Source organism: Emys orbicularis, chromosome 11 (genome assembly GCF_028017835.1).
Source record: "Emys orbicularis isolate rEmyOrb1 chromosome 11, rEmyOrb1.hap1, whole genome shotgun sequence".
In the NCBI taxonomy this organism is placed as follows: domain Eukaryota; kingdom Metazoa; phylum Chordata; order Testudines; family Emydidae; genus Emys; species Emys orbicularis.
This window is the reverse complement of record NC_088693.1, coordinates 38,320,271-38,344,446: the sequence shown is the minus strand read 5'-3', so window position 1 is coordinate 38,344,446 and position 24,176 is coordinate 38,320,271. Positions and strand designations below refer to the sequence as shown.

Here is a 24,176-nt window from a genome sequence, read left to right as displayed (position 1 = left end):
GGAATATGCATAGCAATGCAAATATTGCTTGTTGGTTAATTGCTGCTGAAGAACCAGCAAATGCAGAACAATTTATTTATTTATGTATTTATTTTGCACAGAGGCCCTACAAAAATAATGAAAAAAATGCTCCAATTAACTGCCTTTTTTAAATTAGAGAGACTCTGGAGCACATTATATCCCTACTCAATTATAAATATGTCAAGGAAGGCTGGGCCCAAAGTAACCTGATAGTGCTTTTAACTTTAATATCTTTGCTTTTGTTTAGTGTCAGACCCAAAACAATGCGACTGGATCAGATGCAGTTCTGTAACTTTACTGACATGGTACTGGGTTCATAGTTGCTTCATGTCCAATCCAATGACAAAGAATCTATTATGGATCTTTCATTATTATCACAACCCCTCCTAAGAAGAAGTTTTTTTCACACCCTTTAATGGGCTTGTGTGGCATTCTTACTCATTCTGCATTAAGAGTACTACATGCAAAATGTGTATTAAAAATATTATGAAAAATAGTTCACAGCAGCTCCAGCTACTGTTCTTAAAAAAAAAAAAAAAAAAACCCACACACAACACCTTTGCAGTTTTAGTTTTATTCACCCCACAGGTCAGTCCACATTGTTTACTAACATCCTCCCCCATCTCCTCCCCCGCCCCTTAAAACAAGTAACTATTTGTTCCTTCTTTAATTTTCTGGATATCACTAACCTGAATTCAGGCAAGTTTTAACAACAATGCACATGTTCAGAATGGGGGGGGGCGGATTTGCCTGACAGACCTGTAACAATGGCAGTGCTATCAGGCATCAATGTAATAGTCAACTCAATATTGAGATTTGACCAAATCCAATACTAAAATAGTAAGTTATACTGTTCTCATGACACAATAGTAGCATTACAGTAGTGCGGTGGCACTTTTAGGAGTGCAGTGATTTGCTGACCCTCCACCTATTCATGCTGAGTGGGTTATGCTTTTAGGCTACAGAAACCAAGATGACTCATCACTGCTCACTATGCTAAAACTATTGTCAGTCCCTAACAAACAGCTCTGCTCTTCTATTCAATTTTTAATGAGAGGCAGTGGTTCGTAAACATAATTAGGAACCAGGCATTCCCAGGTGCAAATGCAGTCAGTGTGAATTCTAGGGAATCACTCACTCTCTGTGAATCCATTAACCAGCAATTAAACTGGATGAGGACAGGATTTTCCTCAAAAATTAGCTGCTGCATCCAAAGTTGGGTTTTCCACAGTAGGCAAGATAAAAATAAGGTAGCACTCAAAGACAAATTGCGACATGGAAGCAGGAAACAGAAAAAGGAAGATTACAAAAACTCACATTGAATGATTAGCATTTTTGTAAAAAAAAAAAAAAAAAAAAATGCTTTCTATGAAAATAATATTTCTCCCAAAGAGATGGCTCCCAAATGCAGATGGCTGCCCCACAGAAGAAATGAATTTTGTTATACTGATCAACAGTACATGACAGCAGCTCAGGCAGAGTGGAGGCTCAATGAAACTATTTCACTTTGTGATTACAAAATCTCTCTGTCCCATACACATCCATTTCCTTAGGCTTTTTAACTACTGTATTAGAAATATAATTACACTGTAGTGACAGACACAGCTTTGCAGAGTTCTACTAGCTTCAAAAGACATTTCATATATTTGAAGCTTCTCCCTGCCCCCAACCAAAAAAAGCCTCTTTACAGACAGTCATATGTTTGCAATGGGCCAACCAAGTTTATAAATTAAAAATGTATAAGCAACACAGAAGGTATTCCCCTGGCTGTCAACACACACAAAGGATACACGAGCAATGAAATAGTTAAAACACAGCACACTGTATTACACATGAAATGTTTCTCATTTCAAGTTTATTAAAACTTTAGCAGTACAAATGATCCAGGTTTTAGATTATCAAAAGACCAAACTGAAGTCCACATTAAAAAAAAAGGTGTTCCCCAAAATGTCTCAAACTTTGAGACAGAATGGAAACAACAAGTCCATAGCTCATCCACGTCTGTCTTCATCTGTTCCAGGACTTGATTCGTGATCAGACTTTTTATCCTTACGATGGGCATGGTCTCTTTCCTGACTCTTTGATTTTTGGTTAATTTCTTTTTCTAGTGAGGATCTAGTCTTCTCTTTTTCCCTACTCCTGTGTGTAGATGATTTTTTTAATTCTCTATCCTTACTGCTTTGTCTTCTCTTTGAGTCTGGACTTTTATCCTGATCTCTACTAGCCTTTTTATCTTTATTGGTCTCAGGGCTACTACTTTCACGGCTTTTTGAACGCTTCTTCCTTTGGCTTTCAGAGTCATTTTTCTTATGTGAACTTCTACTTTCTCTGTTAGGATACTTCTCTTTGTTTCTGCTTTGACTTTCTTCTCTTTCACGGCTCCTTGAGTCTCTCCTCCTCCTATTCTCTTTTCCTTTAGATTTTTCTGGTGTGCCTTTTCTCTCTCTACTTCTTGATCTTCCTTTTCTTTTTGCTTCTTTATCTTCATTTTTTGAATGCTCTTTACTTCTACTCCGGTCTCTGTCTTTACTTCTAGATCTGGCTCTCTTCCCTTTGTCTCTGCTTCTGCTTCGTTCTCTTGCTTTACTATTGGAACTATGTTTTCCTTTAGTCTGCTCACGTTCTTTGCTCCTCGATTTTGCATGTTTCTCCCTGTCTTTGCTTTTACTGTGATCTTGTTCATTACTTTTTGATCCTGCACTTTTACACCTCTCCTTACTTCTGCTCCTTTCTTTATCTCTCCCTCTAGAATCATGGTGCTTGTCTTTACCTCTCTCATGATCCCTCTCTTTGCTTCTTGATCTCACTCTCTTTTCTTCATGTCTGTTGTGCTTAGTGTCTCTTTCTCTGCTCTTTGATTTCTCTTTGCTTTTGCTCCGGCTTTTAGATTTAGCTCTTTTCTTGGCCTTGCTTTTATTATGCTTATCGTCTTTTTCTGAATTCCTCCTTGTCTCCCTGTCTTTACTACTGGATTTGTGGTCTTTTGTCTTCTTCTCCTTTTCCCCTCTTCTGTTTGGGCTCTCAGAGACTTGTCTGTGGTCTGATACTTTTCTCTCCTTTCCTCTCCCAGGGCTTTTTTGAGCATCTTTCTTGTTTTCATTTACTTCACCCCTTGGAGAAAGAAAAATATTTATTTTTAAATCTTTTGAACAAAAATAACTTCACTACTGAAACTGTTAATCATTGCATGAAGTTTAATTTGTATTATGACATCTACATTAATGGCTACACAGTTACCATAACCATAAAGAGGGGTGCTTTAAAAGGGATAGAGCAAAGATAGCAACGAGATAACTACGCCAAAATCACGTATTCTGAGAATAAAAAAAATTCGCTGTGATACAACAGATGAGAAAATAGGCACCACTGTATTCTAGACAGAAATTCCAATGTATATAGGAAAAAGCAGTGTCTTACTTATCTCCCTTTATCCATCTTTCTCCACTGGAAACTCTCATTCTTTGAGCTCTTTGCATTTCCTGCCTCCAATGTGGAGGAGTCTCACTGCGTCTGAAGCGATCCCTTGATCTGGATCTGGAAGGCGTCCGATAGCGCTTGAGAAGGCAAAAAAGAAAGACTGTTAGATATAACAGAATTTAACATTCCACAGTAGGCAAGATGTGTCATACATTTGGGGTGAGATTCTGAGTTGCACCTACCAGAAATGCAGCACAGAACTCAGCCCAGCAGAAAAAGAGGCAACAGTGGATTTATGTCATCTTTACGTCACCTACATTCTGGGCTGCTCTGGAGACCAGACTGGTTGCTAGCATAAATCAATTCTGAGAGCTGGTATAATTTACAACATTCCTCCCACAGTCTGCCAATGGACTGCTCCACAACTTATAGTAACTGACAATTCACATAGCTGTCTCAGGCTACAGGATTCTCCTATATCTGACATGCCCCTCCCATCCCCACTACTAGGGTTTAGGGTGGGGGGAATCCTCAGAAGATAGTCTGCAGCTGTCTTCCTCAGTTACTCTCCCTTGACTGGATCCAGGGCTTTTAGAGCCACTTTACATTGCTCCGGTCCCATTACCAGCAAGTAGGGGAGAATCTCACCTCTGGACTGCAGTCAAACTTCATAGTAAAAGCACTGAAACTAAAGGTTAACACCTGTATAACATTATCTGAAAAAAACAGTTAGTGAAGAAATATAAAAACTTGCAAAGCGGTCTCATAACCACATTTTTTGTTGCATTGTGCTATTGAATTCTGATGTGCAAAGTATCTTGGTTCAAATCTACCACTCTTTGTAAACTAGAATATTTCCCTCCTGAAAATCAATTCAGCCTTCCAGCACTTTATTAAGGTCTCTCACGAACATAAAAGGTTAAAGAACCATATCATTTTAAATCCCCATTTTCACTCACTAATAGCTTCCTCAAAATATATATATTTCCCCCCATATATTTCTTGTGCTTACTCTCTGGGCCAAGAAGCAGCTTTCTTTGCAAGTTTGAGCAAAATGCTTTTTTGGAGTTGAGAGTGCAGGGCGTGGAGAGAGGAAGGGAGGGGTTTGGGGGGCATTTTTTATTAAAAATGTCTAATCTGGTTTACTGCATTCAAGTAACTCAAAAGTGGCTTTATTTTCAAATATATACTCAGCATATAGAGAGTTCTGGAAGGAATGCAATCTGAGCCATATTTGGAAACAAACGAACACACAAGCACTTGAAAATTATGTACTGAATGACTAGGGCTCCTAGGCACTATAGAAATACAAAAATAATACACTTACATTTTATATTCAGTTAAAATAGATACCCCAAATGGTTGATCAAATATCCACACTGCAGTCTCAGAAATTCCAAAAGACCTTAAATGAGTTTTATGTAAGAGCCAGGTATTATTATTCTTTGAAAGAGAATTGTTGGGCTTGAACCTGAAAATCTTTTAGATATTAAATCAAGTTTAAAGAACTTTTTTCATCAGGATGAATACTGCTCACCCTTGTCCTGCAATGAAAACTCCCCGTAACATTTTGCAAAGCATCACTAGAGCAATAGTTTACAAAAACTTTACCATTAGCTTTAAAATTTAAGGGTTATTGCAAATGTTCATCATTGTAGGCCAGGCTTGACATGAGTAACTGGACATGGGTGAGGCCTCATTTCTTGAAAGACAGAATTAGGGAGGTGAATGGATCAGCAGGCTGGAAACAGAATGTTTGTACTAGCTAAGATAGGTAAATGGGTCAGTAGGCTAAGAGACAGAATGTTTGTACTAGCAAAGATAAAGGGCAACACTCAGGAAACCGTTTACAATGGCCAAGATAAGCCTGGAACATAAGATGAGGTAAAGAGTAAGTCATGCATGAGCAGAGCATGCTGTACAGGGATTGGTTCCTACAAAGTGACTAAACCAATCCCAAAATGCATGGATGCAACATATAGAAAACACAATGTAATGTGTAAATGTACATAAAAGAAGAAGTTTGCTGTGAACTTTGGATGTGTGGTATGCCCTGTACCCATCCCCTACACTTGAGCCTGATAAATTCAAGTGTAGTTTGATTGTATGCCAATAAAGAAACCTCAGTGAAGAGTTCAGAGTTGAGCTGAGTTCATGGGACCCAAGTGGATAGGGTCTCGGGGGCTACTGAGTGGATAAGGTCTCAGAAGCCACCCCAACATACCACTAAATGGATAAGGTCTCAGGTTCTGGCCTGCTTTTTACCATCATTTCAATTAGGCTTGCTTTCAGCTGAAATGATGATAAAAATGGATTCAGCCATTGATGCTGAATCTACATTCAAGCTCCCACAAATCCAGGATCTAGGATTAGTATCAGTGGGAATGTTTTTTCTGCATTTCCCCTAGTATAGATGCTGCCTCATTGTCACAGCATAGAGTACAACAGAACCCCCCCCCCCCCCCACCTGATATAACAATCTAACTTCAGTGAACTTTATTAAAATTTAATCATGAGAAAATAATTTACTTGGAATTTTGTTATTTAGGATTATTGTTATTACAGATTCCTATTCTGAATCTCAAACCTCTGGCACCTGACATGTCAGCACTTGATGGAAGTAGGTTGTTTTTCTGAGCCATGTTTTCTGCTGGTGCCGGTCAGTAACCCTTTTTTTTTTTTTTCCCTTTAATATTAAAAATCGTTCCAGATACATTCCTAGAGTTTTCTGTTCTCTATAAAGGGGAATTTTGTTGTACACTGGATCCTTTGAAGAAAACGGCTTACTGTTTTTCTGAAGATTTATACAGATAATCTTCTTATCACTCACTTTTCCCTCAGAGCTGGAGATTGTCTGGGCTTTGCTACTTTTATATATATCAAAAGTAGATTTTTCCAAATGAGCAGAGGAGTGGAGTTGCTGGACACTGGAATAATCAGGCAGGAAGGCATGCACTTCCTAGCAGTTGGTGGCTCAACAACTCAGAGCTTTGAGCTACACACAATTTTACCTGTCATGCATCCAGGTATGAAATTCAGAGTAGGGGACCTATTACAATTAAACACTATTTCTCAAACCAATATTAAAGCAATATGGAAAATGCTTACCAATCTCTTCCACCAAACTCCAACACTGAGCATGACAAATTAATGTTACTTTTTCATGGGACCACTGGTAAACTCAGATTTTGCCAGTGGTATTTAAGATTTTACAGTTTATTCCAAATGATTAACAACTCGTGCTTTTGAACTTTAAAGTAATTTGAGTAAGCAAAACAGATGTAGTTTTCATTTAAAAACTTCAACTATAAAAATCAATTTTCTTTTACATGTATTTAGTGAGCAATACTGGCTAATGCACAGACCAGGAGGAGTGGAGTCAGAACTGCTGGGTTCTATACCCAACCCGATTACTGTCTCATTATATGATCAAATCACTTAACTTCAATGCCTTACTCTGCCAATCTGTAAAATGGGCATAATACTGCCCTTCCTCTCTCCCAAGAGGGATGTGAAATTGCTTTGAGATCCTCAGATGATATGTGCTATAAAAGTGCAAATGATCACCATATACCAAGGTTGGTTTTGTTTGTTTGTTTTTGTTTCTTTGTTTACACTTACCCTTGGTCCTCTTCCTTTTATTTTCCTTCCAGATCTGGTCACTAAAAGCCTTCTCTGGTATGACGACTGGGAATTTGATGGATTACTAAAAAATGAAGAGAACTGATGCTGTCTATTACATTGTTTTAAAAATTGTGGAGGGAGAAAGACAGGAAAAGATCATTTAGACAGACTCCACTACTATTTTGGATTGGTTCTTTTGCAAATTAAAAGAATATCAGCCCAAATGAAAATAAAGAATAATTTTCACTCTCCAGCCAGTTCACATAACAACTAATGGTCATCACTTCACTACTTTAAATATTATCATCCTATTCATAGTATAAAAAAGGCATACAACGTTTAAAAAAATCCTTTTAGGGGCAGATGGGAGAAGAAGTGTTCCCTTACATATTTTTGGAAAAAACTTGGTATAGGAACATCTCAATACATGTACATGCCAAAACCAAGTCACTGCCTCATCATAATATAAGCCTGGCCCTTCCTCATTCCTATCGTTCATCCTTCTGCCTAAATTTGTTCCATCTAAGTTCTTAAGGATAGGAACCTGGTCTCTTTAAATGTTTCTCCGAGGTGTCTAAGCACTCTTTCAGGTGCTGCAAAAAATAAATAATAATTTGCAGTGGAATTACAGCTTGTGAAATGTTCCAGGGACAGCCATAAGGAGCGAACAACTCTGTTTAGCCTCAGGATAGGTATTGTACCATCATGGCTAGTGCTGTACAAGACTGACTACACTAACTGACCAGTGTGCTCCAATCTTGATCTGGAGAGAGAACTTATAAGGCTGAGATTCATCTGCCTGGTCCAATGGAATTCCCTCCCACAAGATAATATTGAGGACAAGAGCACAGTAAGAGAATCATACACATATATCAAGAACAACAGATATACTTTTTATCTTGTCTAGTACAGGGAATATAAATCTCTGTAAAGTAAACCACTAACTGCATGTGGTCAGGACTACATTTCCTATATGGACAGTTTATTTCATAACTATCCATTATAATGTTTCTTGCACTTGTCTCAGAAATTTCTGTACTGGCTATAGTCAGTAATAAGATACTAGAAAATATTAACTATTGGTCTGATATGGTATGGCACAAAGAATCAGTGTCCAATTTAAGGTAGTTCATCAAAAACTGAATTGAGAAACATAATACACCTCTACCTCGATATAACGCTGTCCTTGGGAGCCAAAAAAATCTTACCACGTTATAGGTGAAACCGCGTTATATTGAACTTGCTCTGATCCACCGGAGTGCACAGGCCTTCCCCCCCCCCCCGGAGCACTGTTTTACCGCGTTATATCCGAATTCGTGTTATATCAGGTCGCGTTATATCGAGGTAGTGGTGTATTTCATATGAGCCACTAAACTGTAATATGGTGCTGAATTTCCACTTGATACTAATGAGTCAAGGCGTGTGAGGTAATATCTTTTACTGGACCAACTTCTGGTGGAGTGAGAAGCATGGGGCCATACAGAGCTCTCCTTCAGATCTGGGAAAGGTCTCAAGAACTGTGTGTGGCACAAAAGCTTCTCTCTCTCACTAAGAGAAGTTGGTCCAATAAAAGATATTACCTCACCCACCTTGCCTCTCTAATTTCCTGGGACCAACACGGCTACAACTATTCTGCATACAACCCTTGATACTAAAGCAGTGATCTACCCTTGAAGTGAAAGGCTCCATATACTGTTTGTAAGTCCCCAGAGCCAGCAATCTCAAGTGGAAACTGTATTTGTACGTCAGTGCTTAAATTTTTTCTCCATTCCTTCTTACATTATTTTCCTTGTAAAATTCCCTTAAAATGTATCACTGTAATATCCACACTACTCACCCTTACAAACAAGCACATTTTATGAAATCTGAAGTGCCACTGCTCATAATGTGCCAGTGGTTAAACACCACATGGGAAACCTGGACTTCGCCTATGAATCTAAAAGTACTGACTTGATCACACCATTGTCAGTGTGCAGTTCCACTCAAACACATGTAAGCTTACCTCTCTCTTTCCTTCTCCCTGCTCTTCCGTTCTTTTTCTTTTTCATCTATTTTAGGAGGACTTTTTCTCATGAGGAACCTGTTTTCTGGTACAGGAGGGATCTCCTCAGGACGGACAGTAGACAATGGCTGTGCTTCAGGGTTTTCATCTTCACTTTCACTGGATGAGCTTTATTTATACACAAACAAAAAGCTATCAATGCTTCAGTTTTAAATATTTGTGTACTTTAGATTTGGGCTTTCTAGGAAAGGCCTCTCAACCTGTTTATACTTAAGTACTTTAGAAGCTTTGTCAACTGAAGATACACATAGAAAAAAAAGAGAGGAATTATTTACTTGGTCATCAGAGCAATTTAGAAAAGGTCTGAGTTCTGCAGGTTATACTTAATGGTCTTTGTAATAATAATAAAAAAGAAATCTAGCTAAGGCACAAAAATCTGAAAGTTATCAACCCAAGCACTTACAGATATTTGAAAGTATTTACATATATAAAACAAAGGCTAAGGCTTCAAAAACAGCAGCCATTTTGCTCCCATGAGGTCTTCACTCAGAGATGTATATTATGTATGTATTCCTAACTGACATTATAAAAGAATTTTAACCAATGATTTTTTAATACATACAGTGCATTGCTGAATATACTTATATTGTATCTTTACATTAGAGCTGGTTGTAAATTTTCTGGGGAGCCTGAGCGTCCATGGTCTGTAGCTCTGAGCGCAGCCCTGCCATGCCAGGGCTTCCAGGCTCCCTTCTATGGAGCTGGGAGCATGGAAGCCCCAGGAGTCCAGCTCCTAGCTCCGCAGCCACAAGCATGAAAACCCTGAGAACCTTGGTTCATAGGCCTTCCAGGGTCCCTGCCACAGAGACGGGAACCTGGAGGTCCTGGTATGGGCTTCCAGAGTCTGTGACTCTAGGGCAGGCACACAATGCAGGTTGCCCTGGGCTGGGAACCCCAAGGCTTCCAGACTCCTGGGCCAGCTGACTCCATGGGCTGCCTGACTTTGAATGAAATCAAATTTCCAAATACCAAAATTTCTCACAAATTGAAAGTTTTGGCCAACTCTACTTTAGAAGAAACAGAGTTTGGAAAATTTATATAAAAAGGGTCACGTTCAGATTGTGTGTTTGAATGTAAAACTGCGAGGAATTGTATGATTATTTGTCAGAATCTAAAGGGAGCATGAGAAAGTTGAGTGTGTTTAGATGGTAAGATACATGAAGCTGAGGCTGGTCTGAAGAATAGTACTGCTGTAACAGATGATTTCCTTGATTCTTAGTGGTTGCGCTGAAAGAAAACACACTTGTACAACAACTTTACCTCTAAGTCAGATTTTTGCATGGGAATACTGTAGTAAACTGGGGGTAACATTTTCAGAAGCAGCCAAGTGACTTAGGAGCCTAACGTTACATTGCCTTTTAAGGAGACTTTGGTGTGCTTGGGCAAAATTTTCAAAAGCACCAGACAGGTTTAACTTTGGCACCTGATTTTTGAGAAGTTATTACAAGTTACACATCAGTAAATTAAGGTGTTAATATGTCTGAGCTTTAATTTTGTTCGTTTTAGACCTGTATTCTCCTCATACATTATAAAAGTCTCACTGTGTATAAATTAATTCAAGTTCATGAATATAAAAATGAGTCAAGGCATTAACTTTACAATGTGCAATTTTACAAATCAACACATGAAAATCTCAATCCAAACTACACAAGTGGCTCTTGTTACATAAAGTGGCAATAATGTATAGTACTAAAGCAGGAAAACTGAAGTCGTTTACAAAAACAAAACAAAACATAATCAAAGATCCTGCAATCCTCACAGACCTAACTGGTGCTAGTTCAAACAGGCATGTACCAAAGAATTGAATTATATGTGCAAAAATTGAAATGATCTTATTCACAGAAATTTCCTACATCAACACCAAAACAAGAAAGTAGCTAGCTGAAAACATTTATTTTTCTACAGCATATGTACTAACATATATTAAGTTTTACATTTAAATTTTTAACCAAAAGTAATATGGACTGGTTCCAAAAGTCTTTTAGAATAGCAAAATAATCCTACCTTTTCTTACTTTTCTTTCTCTTTTTCTTTTCCTTCTTATGTTTTCTAGAATTTTTCTTGTGTTTCTTTTTTCTCTTCTTAGGTTTCTCTTCAGAAGCACTTTCAGAATCAGATGATGAATCAGAGGAAGATTTTGAATCACTTGAACTTTCTGAATCACTGGATGAGGAGGAGGACTTGTGTCTTTTTCTCTCTTCTTTCTTGGCTATAAATCAAAGTTACAAAGACATACATTTAGATGTCAAACAGTTCCATTGAAAGCTCAGAATAGACAATTCTATCTAATATCTCCCGAACTTCCTAAATAATTCTGACACAATACTTTATCTTGTAACTAAAGTCATTATGGTAAATACATAATAAAGATTGGGGGGGAAATATTTTTGTCATACAAATAATGGAGAAATTTTAAAAATACATAATAGTCCATTTATTTTAATTACAAAGGAAAATTTTATTACCAACTTTGAACTCAAAAACAGACTTCAGAGTCAAATAAGGATTTTAAATTTGAATAGGACTCCCAGCTGGGATCATGTTCGTCTACTTAAACAGTTATTGGGAGCTAGAAGTTAATGAATCAGTTTCACTACTGGTTTATGCTGATTTCAGCTGGCATACCTGTACAGAAAATGGAATGTCTGCTTGGTACAAGTTATAGTGGCAAAAAGCAGCCTCAAACTTCCTTCTAAGGCAGGGTTGTTTGCAAAGGGGGAGGCAGGAGCACAAAAATGTGGGCACAGGAAGTCAGTACAGCTGGAAAGTGGATGCTGCTACCTCGGAAGAAGGCATGGTTGGGATGTACACCAACTCAGTGAATCCCCTCTGAAGCTGCAAACTAAAACATTGCCTCCTATGGAAGAAACCATGAGAAAGAGCACCAAAAGAAGCCACCGAGGTGAGTCGAGCACAGGGGCTTTGATAGTGCAGAGAGGCGTAATCCATACCTAGCTGCGGTGGAATAAAATCTGGTTATAAAAAGAATATTGAGCTAATATGCTGGAGTAGCTGTTCTTCAGAAAATGGCCACAATTCCATAAAATATAGCCTCAATTTTCTTCACTGCAGATTTACAAACCCATGGAGGTTGAAACGACTGGAGCGCCACAGTTCAACAGAAGCGAGCCCCTCAACAGCTCCAAATAACTGAAGGCTGACAACCAACTTCTTTCTTGTGAAGCTCCTTAATTCTGCAGAAGTGAAGTTGCAGAGAATCATAGAATCATAGAATATCAGGGTTGGAAGGGACCTCAGGAGGTCATCTAGTCCAACCCCCTGCTCAAAGCAGGACCAATTCCCAACTAAATCATCCCAGCCAGGGCTTTGTCAAGCCGGGCCTTAAAAACCTCCAAAGAAGGAGACTCCACCACCTCCCTAGGTAACGCATTCCAGTGCTTCACCACCCTCCTAGTGAAAAAGTTTTTCCTAATATCCAACCTAGACCTCCCCCACTGCAACTTGAGACCATTGCTCCTTGTTCTGTCATCTGCCACCACTGAGAACAGCCGAGCTCCATCCTCTTTGGAACCCCCCCTCAGGTAGTTGAAAGCAGCTATCAAATCCCCCCTCATTCTTCTCTTCTGGACACTAAACAATCCCAGTTCCCTCAGCCTCTCCTCATAAGTCATGTGCTCCAGCCCCCTAATCATTTTTGTTGTCCTCCGCTGGACTCTTTCCAATTTTTCCACATCCTTCTTGTAGTGTGGGGCCCAAAACTGGACACAGTATTCCAGATGAGGCCTCACCAATGTCGAATAAAGGGGAACGATCACGTTCCTCGATCTGCTGGCAATGCCCCTACTTATACAGCCCAAAATGCCGTTAGCCTTCTTGGCAACAAGAGCACACTGTTGACTCATATCCAGCTTCTCGTCCACTGTGACCCCTAGGTCCTTTTCTGCAGAACTGCTACCCAGCCATTCGGTCCCTAGTCTGTAGCAGTGCATGGGATTCTTCCGTCCTAAGTGCAGGACTCTGCACTTGTCCTTGTTGAACCTCATCAGGTTTTTTTTGGCCCAACCCTCTAATTTGTCTCCACTCCAGCAGAGATCTCTGTTGGCAGCCCCAGACAACATGAAGCTTTTGTGTATTCAGAGAACTTAAGAACAATGAGTGGGTTTACTGTGTTCAACCTTTTAACTCAATCCATGTACTGGAAGTTATATACTAGTTATTTTGAAAATGAAATGGGAACTCAGTTAATTCCATATTTCAAGTAGAACCACTAGACAGTGGTCAGAAGGAGAGGACTGACCTCTATGTACAGAGCTAGAGGAGGTGAAGAGCTTCTCTTGAATAGTGTATACCTGGAAATCCCCCTTAGAGAGGTATAAACTGCTAATTCAGGGAGCAGTGTATTCATTCTGGAAATTATTAACAACTTTAGGTCCGTCAAACCACTCAGCTGTCATTAATAAAATGTCTGTCTTTTGACTAAGTCAGAAATTGAGTTCCATGATCATAGTCACAGATATAAGTGGCCAGAGCAGGGGTTGTCATGTTCAGCCCTCAAGCTGGGCTGGTTTTTTTTTTTTTTTTTTTTTTTTATAAAAGAGGCGATAACCCTATAAAAATGGAAGAAGAAATTAATACGATTCAGATATTCACATCTATAGTCTCCTGCCCAGTCATTTATCTATGCTAACTACCTCTTCTACCCAAAGGAGGGGATATAAAGAGAACAGTTACTCCCCCTTTCCCCATCCATTAAACTGAAGGGCAAGCCAAGCCAACAGCACACTCGTTTTTGAAAAGGTGTAATTTTGGGGACCTGCAAGACAGCAATACACAGAGAGAACAAATCTCTCTGATCCAATTCAGTTTCACATGTATTAGGCCTAAAGGTTGTACAGTCAGTGGATTATTCAACCAGTAGCTAAGACAGGACCGCCATTTGCTTTCCAGTTATTATTACACCATCCTGACAGATCATAAGGGTTGGAGGTAGCTGTATCCCAACAATGATCAACTGCAAAAAGTGTATATAGAATCCAGTATGATGGCCGTCATGGAAGCAAAGGCAACTTACTTCTCCAGTATCGATGCATCACCTGTAATCAGAGGCTAGTATTTCTCACTACATTAAGTTTTTTTAATGTTATCACAGAAAAGTCTGTTCTGATCAGGACTGGAATAACCAAATCAGTGGGGACAGATCCACATCTGGAAGGCGAAACATCCACATCATCTCTGGTTGAGTTTCAGCCAGCTTCCATCACATACTCTTGATGTGCTGGGGGAACTTCAGGTTGTTTGCAAGTTGGACACATGTCCCTCATGGCTAGCAAGATCAAGTAGGCAGACACTGTGTTTGCTGTTGGCAGTGCGTGTTAATTCTTTCTAATGGAGGGCAAGATGCCAGTGTTTCTCATATGAGCAATAATTAGGCTACTGATAACCATCCCTTCATCTAAATACTTACTACCACCTTGTCTCAAATATGCCTTTTCTGGATAAAGTTATTGAGCATTCAGTAATGAGACAGTATGTGAAGTCTTCAGATTTTCTTTGTTCCCTGTCAATACAGTTTCTGATTGGATATATTTGGCTGACTCTTCGATTGCCCTCTAGTGATGGAAGTAACAATTTCAAAAGCTGTCTGGGTGGGCGGATAAGATCACTGAAGCAGTTCTGCACTTTCAGAGAAAATACCAGATGGTGATGTTGGCTTGCTGGTCCAATGGCTTTCCAGAGGAATTCTGCAGGTTCAATTGCTTTCTAGAGGAATTTATATTGAGGTGCTACATGTACACTGGTGAAATGCAACTCTATTTTTTTCATTGCAGGCAGACTGGGTGCTCTCTTTGCTTTTCCAGTGCCTGGCTGAGACAGTGACTTGGATGACAGCAATCTGGTGAAGCTGAATCCAGACAGCAATGAGGTGGCTATTCACTGCAGAGAAGCTTCTAGAGCAGCTGACGGGCATGGTATTTTGCCCCTGAATTTGTTCATCCTAAACAAGGGGGTTTGCAATTTATGGGTACTTTTTTGAGCCCCAGATGGTACACTGGCCAAAAGTGTCTTTCCTCAACCGCACCTAAAACAACTGTAATCACTTTTCAGTTTTACACAATTTCACAATTATTCATACCTTTGTGACCTACAGAATGGATTAGCATAATGTTCTCAATATTCTCACTTGGAAGTTTCAGCTGGTATAGATTGCAAAGGCCTGACTGCCTACTACGGTTGGCCACAGACACTACATCAGTGCTCCATAGACTGTGTTAGCTTCCCATTCACTTCTGGGCCCAATTCAAAGTGAAGAGTTCTCTCTTAGAAGGCATATATGGTTTGGCTCTTAACCACCTGAGACCATTTCTTTAGTTATGCACTACCATGGCAATTGATGTCAGCTGACAAGCTTGTTAAGCATCCCTAAAGCTGCTGGCAGAATGTTTTCAATGGAGAGGCCTCTACTCTACCATCTGCTTTCATTGTTGGTGCAATACAGAAGAACAAGGCATAAAGTCTATTTTCTCAAGCTTTTGCCTAAGAGGCTTATTTATAGTTTGTATAGAATGTCAACTTAGTAAATTATTTGTTGTACAAATACAAAATTTGTGTATCTGTCCAGTGAACATGATGGAAAATTAATAGTTTCCAAAGGCATTCCATGAAAAGGAGTCTCGTATGAAATGTCCACTCTTCCTTTGCTGTACACAAACAGAGGCATCACCACATACTCTGCTGAACAGCCAATAGATAACAGTCTATTCAGTTAGCTCTGAACTAACTCTTAAGAAAGAGTTAAGGTACTCTACTTTCATATTCTTCCCAAACATCGAAGAACTTGACTTTCTCTCCACTCAGGACAACATCCTCCTGGAAAACATCACTGCATTTCTTCCTATCTAAACTTGACTGAAACAAGATAGCTCCAAGCCCCAATTAAGAAATGTCTGTGTACAGAATGAAAGAAAGGGTGAAGTCAAGTTCTGCAGTTCCCCTTTCCTGTGATAATACTGTCTAGAGCTTGTCAAAACCAATTTGGGACGCAGTTTTATTTCCAACTCTGTGGCAAGTTTAGATCTGTACTAAAGTTGCTACTTCAAACTGACTACTAAGTAAGTGGGAATTGAAGGTAAGGAACTCTCCAGGGTAGACTGTCTACCTGAACAGAGCAGAATGTAGAATACAAGCAACTGTTGTAAGCTTACTTCAATGGCTGACATATTTGTGGAAGAGGAAGAACATGGAGCGCTGTGAAATTGCTGTGCAAAGTGAACATAAAGAATGGCAAGGATTTTCTGCAAACACATGATCATTTATGTCCAATGGCAAATATGACTTCTTGAATACCAGGACAAGCTTGCCCCCAGTCAATTACAGGCCGCAGCAGGGAACTCACTGTCAGGGTTTACTATAAAAGAAAGAGGACTTAGGCTGACAGCCAGATGTTATTTCTCTCCATTCTTTTTCTTATAAAATTTCAGCCTATAAATATGTTCAAAACAGGCCCCTTCCTCCCCAGCCCATATTGTCCAGAACTTGTCAGACTTCATAAATCATAGCCAAATGGCATAGCTGTCCACTCTCCACACTTCAAACCTCTTATGAAATGTAGCCACTCTTATGACACCACAGAGTATTGGGCTTGAATGGGAGACAGCAGCTGGCCCAACAGTCAGACTTAACTCAGATTCATAAAGCTCAGGCCAGAAAAGACCACCAGATCATATAGTCTGACCTCCTGTATACCATAGGCCATTACATTTCCTGTATTGAGCCCAGTGACTTGTGTTTGGCTAAAGCATATTTTCCAGAAAAGCTTCCAAGTCTTGAGTTCAAGACATCAAGAGGTGAAGAATTCACCACTTCCTTTAGTAGTTTGTTCAAATGGTTAATCACCTTCACGGTGATTCATGTCCAACTTCTAATTTTAATTTGTCTGGCTTCAACATTCAGTCACTGGTTCTTGTTATGCCTTTCTCCACTAGATTAAAGAGCACACTAGTACCAGTATTTTCTTTCCATTAAGGTACTTATACACTAATCAAGTAACCACCAAATCATCTTTTTTGGTAAGCTAAACAGATTGTGCTCTCAGTCTCTGACTGCAAGGCATTTTCTCTAGCCCCTGAATCATTTCTGTATTGCACCTTCTCCAATTTTTCCAACGTTCACATTTTTAAAAGGATACCAGAACTGGACATAGCATTCTAGTGTCTCTCACCAATGCTGTATACAGAGGTAAAATCATCACCCTACTTACTGCTCCCCTGTTCATATATCTTAAGAATCACAATAGTCCTTTTTGCCACAGCATCACACGGGGAACTCATGTTCAGTCACTTGTACCCTATGATCCCTAAATCTGCTTTCCAGGATAAAGTCCCCCATTCTGTAGGTTCCTTATTCCCTACTGTGTAACTTTGCATTTGGCTATATTAAACTGCATTTTGTTTGAATGGGCCCAGTTCACCACATGATCCAAATCACTCTGTATGACTGTATTAACCATTCCACCAATCTTTGTGTCATCTGCAAAATTTAAATTTTTATATTTATTTTCAGAACATTGATGAAAATACTGAACATCAAGCCTAGTGCTGATCTCTGCAAAACTCCACTAGAAAGACTCCTATTTAATGATTATTTCCTACTGACAACTACTTTGAGATGTCAGTTAGCCACTTATTCATCATATAATGCTAATTTTTTAATCAGAATATCATGCGGTACTAAATTAAATACCTTACAAAAGTCTACATATATTACATCTAAAGTTACCTTTATCAACCAAACTTGTAATGTAAAAGAATTAAATCAGATTTGTTTGATAAGACCTAGTTTCCACAAAACCATGCTCACTGGCATTAATATTCCTATTCGTTAACAGTTGAATCTTATACCAGCTTTTCTGTTGTTTTGCCTGAGACTGATGTTAGACTAACTGACCTATAGTTATCCAGATCATACCACTTGCTCTTTTTGAATAGTGACACAATACTAGCACTCTTCCAGACTTCTGGAATTTCCCTGGTATTCCAAGATTTATTAACAATTAATATCAGTGGGCCAAAGATCTCCTCAGCCAACACTTGCAATTGGCTGAAAGTTATCCAGTCCTGATGATTTAAAAACAGTTATCCTTAGCAAATGAGGACATCCTCCTTAGTTACTAATGAACTAGAAAGTACTTCATCATCCTCATGTGATACAAGTCTTTCCAAATACAGAAAAGGAATATTTATTGAACACTTCTGCCCCTTTTGCACCATTATTAACAATGTCACTATCTCCATGTAGTAATGGGCCTATACCATTACTAGGATTATTTTTGTTCCTAATATTTTTAAAAACTCCTCATCGTCTTAGCCCTACCAGCCATGATTTTTGCCCCTTTGTCTTTAGTTTCCTTTATCAATTTTTTATACTTAACATCTAATTTATATTGATTACTATTTATTTCCCTTTTCCCCCCATGTTATAGATTTCTTTATTACTAATTTCTCTGAGGTGTCAAAGGGGAGAAAAGATTGGTAATATATCCCCCTCACCTTGGTGAGAAACCTATCGAACTCCAAGTTATAGCTTCTGTTTTAGCCTTCTGTCACTTACGTCATGCTCTTTGCTCTCTGCACTCCTCAGAGACAGCCTTCCAATTATGCCCAAAGTCCAAGTAAATTAGCCCAACAATCACGTAACCAAGCAATCCTTAATTCCCTTCACCCATACCCCACATTTATCACTTCTCTGCAGAAGCACAATTCCCCTCCTCCACACAGTACTTCTATCACCCATGATAGTACCCTAAAATACAATCCCCTTATTTTTACCAAATTGATAGTATCTGAGAACCCAATCTCTACCCCCCAAATTATTTTTACCCAACTTTACACCCTCCAACCCCAAACCGTACTCCTACTGGAACTCAAGCCATTCCCTCTGACTCACTGAAGCTCCCCACTAAACCCAAGATTTGTCAGCTTTATTTCTAGTCCTTACAGATACAGCCTTGTAATCCATTCACCCCCTTCCTTCCCTGGATATTGCCACCTCACCAAGTCCTAAGCCCAAAGTGTTTTAGTTCAGCCTCCCTTGCTATGAGATGATGATCAAACTGCAAAGGTATTTTTGGTCACTCTCTCCAGGAACCCACCCACCCTTCTTTTGTCTTTATGCCAGTTTCCCTGAAGCACTCTGCTCCAGTAACTGCCACACTTCATAGCACATGCTCCCTCTCTTGCCTCCTGCAGTAAAGTACTGCATAGCTCCACTGTTTGATGCCTCTCTGCTGCTGGTCCTCCACGACCACCAGTAGTACTCTGTTCCGCTCACCTCCCAGGTATTGGTCCTCACATCTGGATTCCCTGGCCTCTTCCTGACCATGACTCCAAGGGTCTCTTCTGCCCCATCACTCAGCCTTGGACTGCAGCTGAGCCAATATCCTTTTGCTGATGTGACGACAGCCTGTTCCTCCCATCTCCAGGTACTCAGGTCATCACAGCTCATCAGCGGGGTCCTGGTTGTGCCCTCAGCGAACCAATTTAGCCATACAGTCATCTCCCACAACAGGGATAGATTTCCTCTTGCAGTAGCCTGCACAGGGCCTTTCTCTGCTAACAGCAGAGTCCTCCACTCACCACGAACTCCGTCACAGTCTGCCAGGTAGCACCTTCATCAGGCTGGTTCGGCATTAGTGCCCCTTCCTGGGGGCCCACACTCCTCCCCGCACTCAGCTCTGCCCTCCACCTGCCCGCTCCTGGCGCCTCTAAGGCCTCTTGTTCTCCATGTTCTCCTGCTAGCCACCAGTATCTAGTACTGTGCCTCATGGTCTGTTGAGTGGCTCAACCCACGGCCCTGGCAGCAATCTCCCTCTGTGGCACATCAGAGCAGCTACAGGAAGCAGGATCTCCAGACTCCTAGCAGTACCCAGGCGAAGAGGCACAAGAAGAGGGCCCAGGACTCAGACATACAGGTGGGATCAGACAGTCAGATCTCTCCAGAAGTCTGTTTTCTTTCAGGAAAAGTTAAAGGAAAAAGATTTTATATTTATTTCTTTTATTCTTTTACTCGATGCCACTTTAAAGCCCTCAAGCAGGGTCTTAAGGCACCAGACAGTTCAGTTCCAACTAAAACCTCTGTTAGTCATTCAGTTTCCAACCTTTTAGAATAGTCCTATGAAGGGAATAGGGTGGACTAGGATATACGTATCATGCAAGGGATTGTCTCACCCACAAGCTCTACCCATTATATATATTCATATATATCTACTAGCCCTTCCCATTCACTGTTAGAATATTATGTCTGTCACAATACAAGTGCTATCCAAGGAAATTGCTGGAAAATAAAATTTGACATCCTAACATCCAGGACATCTTATGAACCAGCTGAAAAAGTTGTCCGACTTCTAGACACCCCTAGCCATAATGCGGTCTATCACTGAATTTTTGGGAATGAAGGAGATCACTTCATAACCCAAAGCCATTCTTCTGCCAATCATATCAGAAGATGGAAGAATAGCATGAAAGAGGAGGGAAATAAATCAAGAAGTTCAAGTATGAATGTTTGTCTGCTTTCCTTAGGCCAAAGAAACGGGGTAATCCTTGTCTTGTGCTTCAACATCCTTGTTGCAACCCTTCCGAGTAGGCATCATCTGGAAGGTGCTAAGAATGAGAAAGCAAGAGGGTCCCTGTTAAAATTCCTATCAAACAGGCATCCTGAGGCTCCTGTACTGGGGTTCTCCATCACAATGACAGCAGTCTTTGTACTGAATTATTTTGTCAGAAGAGCAGGGGCTAACTTCCAACACCATGTTCAGCTCTGGAAGAGCACAGCAGAGCAGAGCATCCTTTCCAGAGAAAGAGGCAGATTCTGTTATATCCCTGTTTATAATTCAAAGTACCTTACAAAGCATACTTACAGCAGGGCAAATTGCAGCTCTTCCTAACCTAGTTACTCACCTGAAGCACTGTAGATGAGGACTATACCCAGAACCACAAGCTCAATAGAAGCAGCAGGTGTTAAGAAAAGTCAGACTGACATCAGTATATTTATATGCCAGATGAGACTTTATGCAGTACCTATCCGAAAAGTACCAGAAGCAGGTTGGGCTAGCATAGAAAGGCCCAAACCTTGAGAACCACTGAGAAAAGCATTAATTCATTCCCCAATGACCAGGGGTAGGGGAGCTGCAGTTCTTCCTTGTTCCTAGAAGGAGAAACAAAAGATAAGAGGCTGGAGTGCCAAAATGTGCACTCCAGCTGCCAGGACAAAGGAAGAAAGACTGAAGAGGAACAGCTGGGGCCAACTCGTATAGGCTGTTCGAGATTGATATTTCTTTTGTCTATAGATTGCTTGATCATATGACTATGTGGGAGATTCTTTTTTAGCATTGAGATAAATTATATAACAAAATCATATGTCTAACAAAATAACATTTCTTTAATAATGTCTCTGTCACTAGCTTTTCAGTTACTAGAAGGTACACAGTTTACTATGGGCAATTACTAATGTCTTTATGAACTCTCCATCCATTACAAACATGTTTCTATTTACTATTATAAGAACGGAGGAAAAAAGCTACACTTACATGTGTTAGAAATAGGTAGTTCAACCTTACCTTTGGATTTTGGAATCAACTCTCCACAACTCAGTATTCGTACTTCAGCATATGGTTTACTAGATGCATCTGTTTTCTGGTTTTCTATCTCTCTCACAACTTCCTGTCCTGAGATGACTTGTCCAAAAACAACATGAAGTCTGAAGTTTAAAAAAATAAATTAAAAAAAATAAATAAATAATATAAAAAAGATAAAATGCAAGTTTTCTACTGCAATAAAAGATTAGAAATATTTAGCATCTAAAATTTTCAAAGCACTGTCCACTTCACAAACACAAATAAAGGAGATAAGATATTTACCCATCTAAGTGAGGTGTAGGCTTGGTTGTTCTTTTGATACCATCAAAAGGAATAATTAAAACAAAGAGAAAAACAAAGTTAGCACCCTTTACAAAGGAAACAAAACTGCATTTGAAACAAAATTAAGTGCATGTATTAAGTTAAAAATTATCTTGAATGAACTAATAAATTAAGAATTCTGTTTTGTTCCATTTATAACAGCCATGTAGTCATAGTTTAAGTATCACTGAATGAAACATTACATAAGGTTCCTACTAAAATCCTTACTTTGTTTGATAAAAATTTTTAAGGAAGTAAATGAAGATATTCTAGCATTAATCCAATTTTTAGATAGTATCTTGTATACACAGTATCACAAAATGCTATTATTGATTCAATTAATGAACACTTGAGGGGAGATTTAAAAAGAAAATGAATATCTCAGAAGAGACTGCAAATAGTCTTATAGTCATTAGAAAAGGAAGCAGTGAGAAGTCAGAAAAGAAAAACAGCTGGGCACCTGCTTCATGACATTTGATGTAGCTCTAGAACTGACTTACAGAGTCTTCAAGAAGAGCTTTATACCTACAGACAATGCATGTGATTCACACAAGCTTCCACACAGGCCAGGGCTGGACATCCCATGGCATGCAAGTATCAGTTATAAGAGAAATCAGAAGCTGGGCTGAAAGAGGCTAAAGGTCGGTCAGCAACCCAAAAATAACTGTCTACTTGTAGATGATGCATGTAACTCATCACATTAATTAAAGGAAAGATCTTTATCAATTATAGGTAACGGGATCAATTTCAAGAGAGAATGTTTTCTGTAGATAAGTCTTATTCAAAGGAATCTCTCTGTTGTAGATATATTGTGATAAATTCAGTCTTAGATTTATTATATGTGGTGATAAATTTAGCTATGTGGTTATTTTTTCCTTTAAAATGAGATTGCTCTTAGAATGTTTTCCAAAAACCACAACTTCTCACACACACACACACACACACACACACACACACACCATAATCCCCAGAGCTTTTCCCATCCAAGAGTCTAAGCAGACAAGACATTTTACACAAAATTGAGAAAAGTCTGCTGAGAATATCAATTAGCTTTGCATTACTTGCCAAAGTTAGAAGCAAGTAATGAAATTGTTTTCTATGTATAAGAGAAGCACTCATCCAAAACAATAAGGAGTGCTAAAAATGATCAAGTTTATCTCCAAGATAAGCATTTTTAGGAAGCAGCTGTTTTGCACGGAGCTTCATATCTGGAAAATCAGTTCACATTTGATAAAAAAAAAAAAAAAAACTAAACCTTTTTCCATTTAACAATTAAATGATTACTACAACTTTAATGTTGTAAGTAACATGCATATCAGAATAATACAATACTTACATAAAGAACTGTGAACCGTTTGTATCTTTCCCTCTGTTGGCCATTGACAGAAGAAATTCTTTGTTGTGCTTTACAGCAAAGCTTTCATCTAGAGAAAGTGTTTTTGATTGCTTTAAAATACCAAATATTTACTTTGTTCTATTAGTTAAATGGCATTTATCTATTTTTCCCCTCAGCTAACCCAGATAAATTTATCACTGCAGTAAAGAGCATTAAAAAAATTAGCTTCAAAATAAAGTATATTATGTCATGTTCTTGGGATACATTATGCTTCACATTCTAATGCCTGGAATTTAAAAAGGAGAAAAATAAACGTACTTTCTTATTTTCACCTGCCTATTAAATTGTAGTTATGGTATGAAGAGTGAATGTAAAAATGAAACTCTTACTCAACAGATGTACTTCCTGTATATACTCATGCAACATCTGAGTATAGTAAGAGCAGGCCTTCGCTATTTTTCACTCTTGTTGGCACATGCAGATGCATACAATCTTTGGAAGACCAAAATGTTGGGGTTTTTTCTAGCTCATGCATCATCAATATAATTTTTAACTATGTTTTGATGAAGAATTTTTATTAATGGTGGTGATCCAATTTGGTGTCAAGCAGCTTTACTTTCAGATACCAGGATGAGTTTACATAGTGCTTGCTGTTAGAAAAATTAATTTACTTAAGATGATCAAGTTGGATACGGAAGTCACAAAATTAATCATGATAGCAAGTTTAGAATCAGATATGCACAAATGTAAGTCTGATAAAGTTGACAAATTTGAATCAGACTAGCTTGAGCCTCATTTAGACACGA

At 39.1% G+C, this 24,176-nt stretch overlaps 1 protein-coding gene across 1 annotated transcript in view; it reads right to left on the bottom strand.

The window, feature by feature from the left end:
• Nucleotides 1-1,860: 1,860 nt before the first annotated feature.
• PPIG (peptidylprolyl isomerase G) overlaps nt 1,861-24,176 on the bottom strand; it is a 36,220-nt gene continuing 13,904 nt past the window's right edge. Inside the window, exons 6-13 of the mRNA XM_065412953.1 lie at nt 23,371-23,458; nt 21,996-22,025; nt 21,696-21,835; nt 11,129-11,333; nt 9,065-9,232; nt 7,060-7,144; nt 3,439-3,575; nt 1,861-3,132 (exon numbers count right to left, since the gene is read on the bottom strand). Of these exons, the coding sequence (XP_065269025.1) occupies nt 2,013-3,132; nt 3,439-3,575; nt 7,060-7,144; nt 9,065-9,232; nt 11,129-11,333; nt 21,696-21,835; nt 21,996-22,025; nt 23,371-23,458 (1,973 nt within the window). The 3' untranslated portion in view covers nt 1,861-2,012. The remainder of the gene's footprint in view (nt 3,133-3,438; nt 3,576-7,059; nt 7,145-9,064; nt 9,233-11,128; nt 11,334-21,695; nt 21,836-21,995; nt 22,026-23,370; nt 23,459-24,176) is intronic.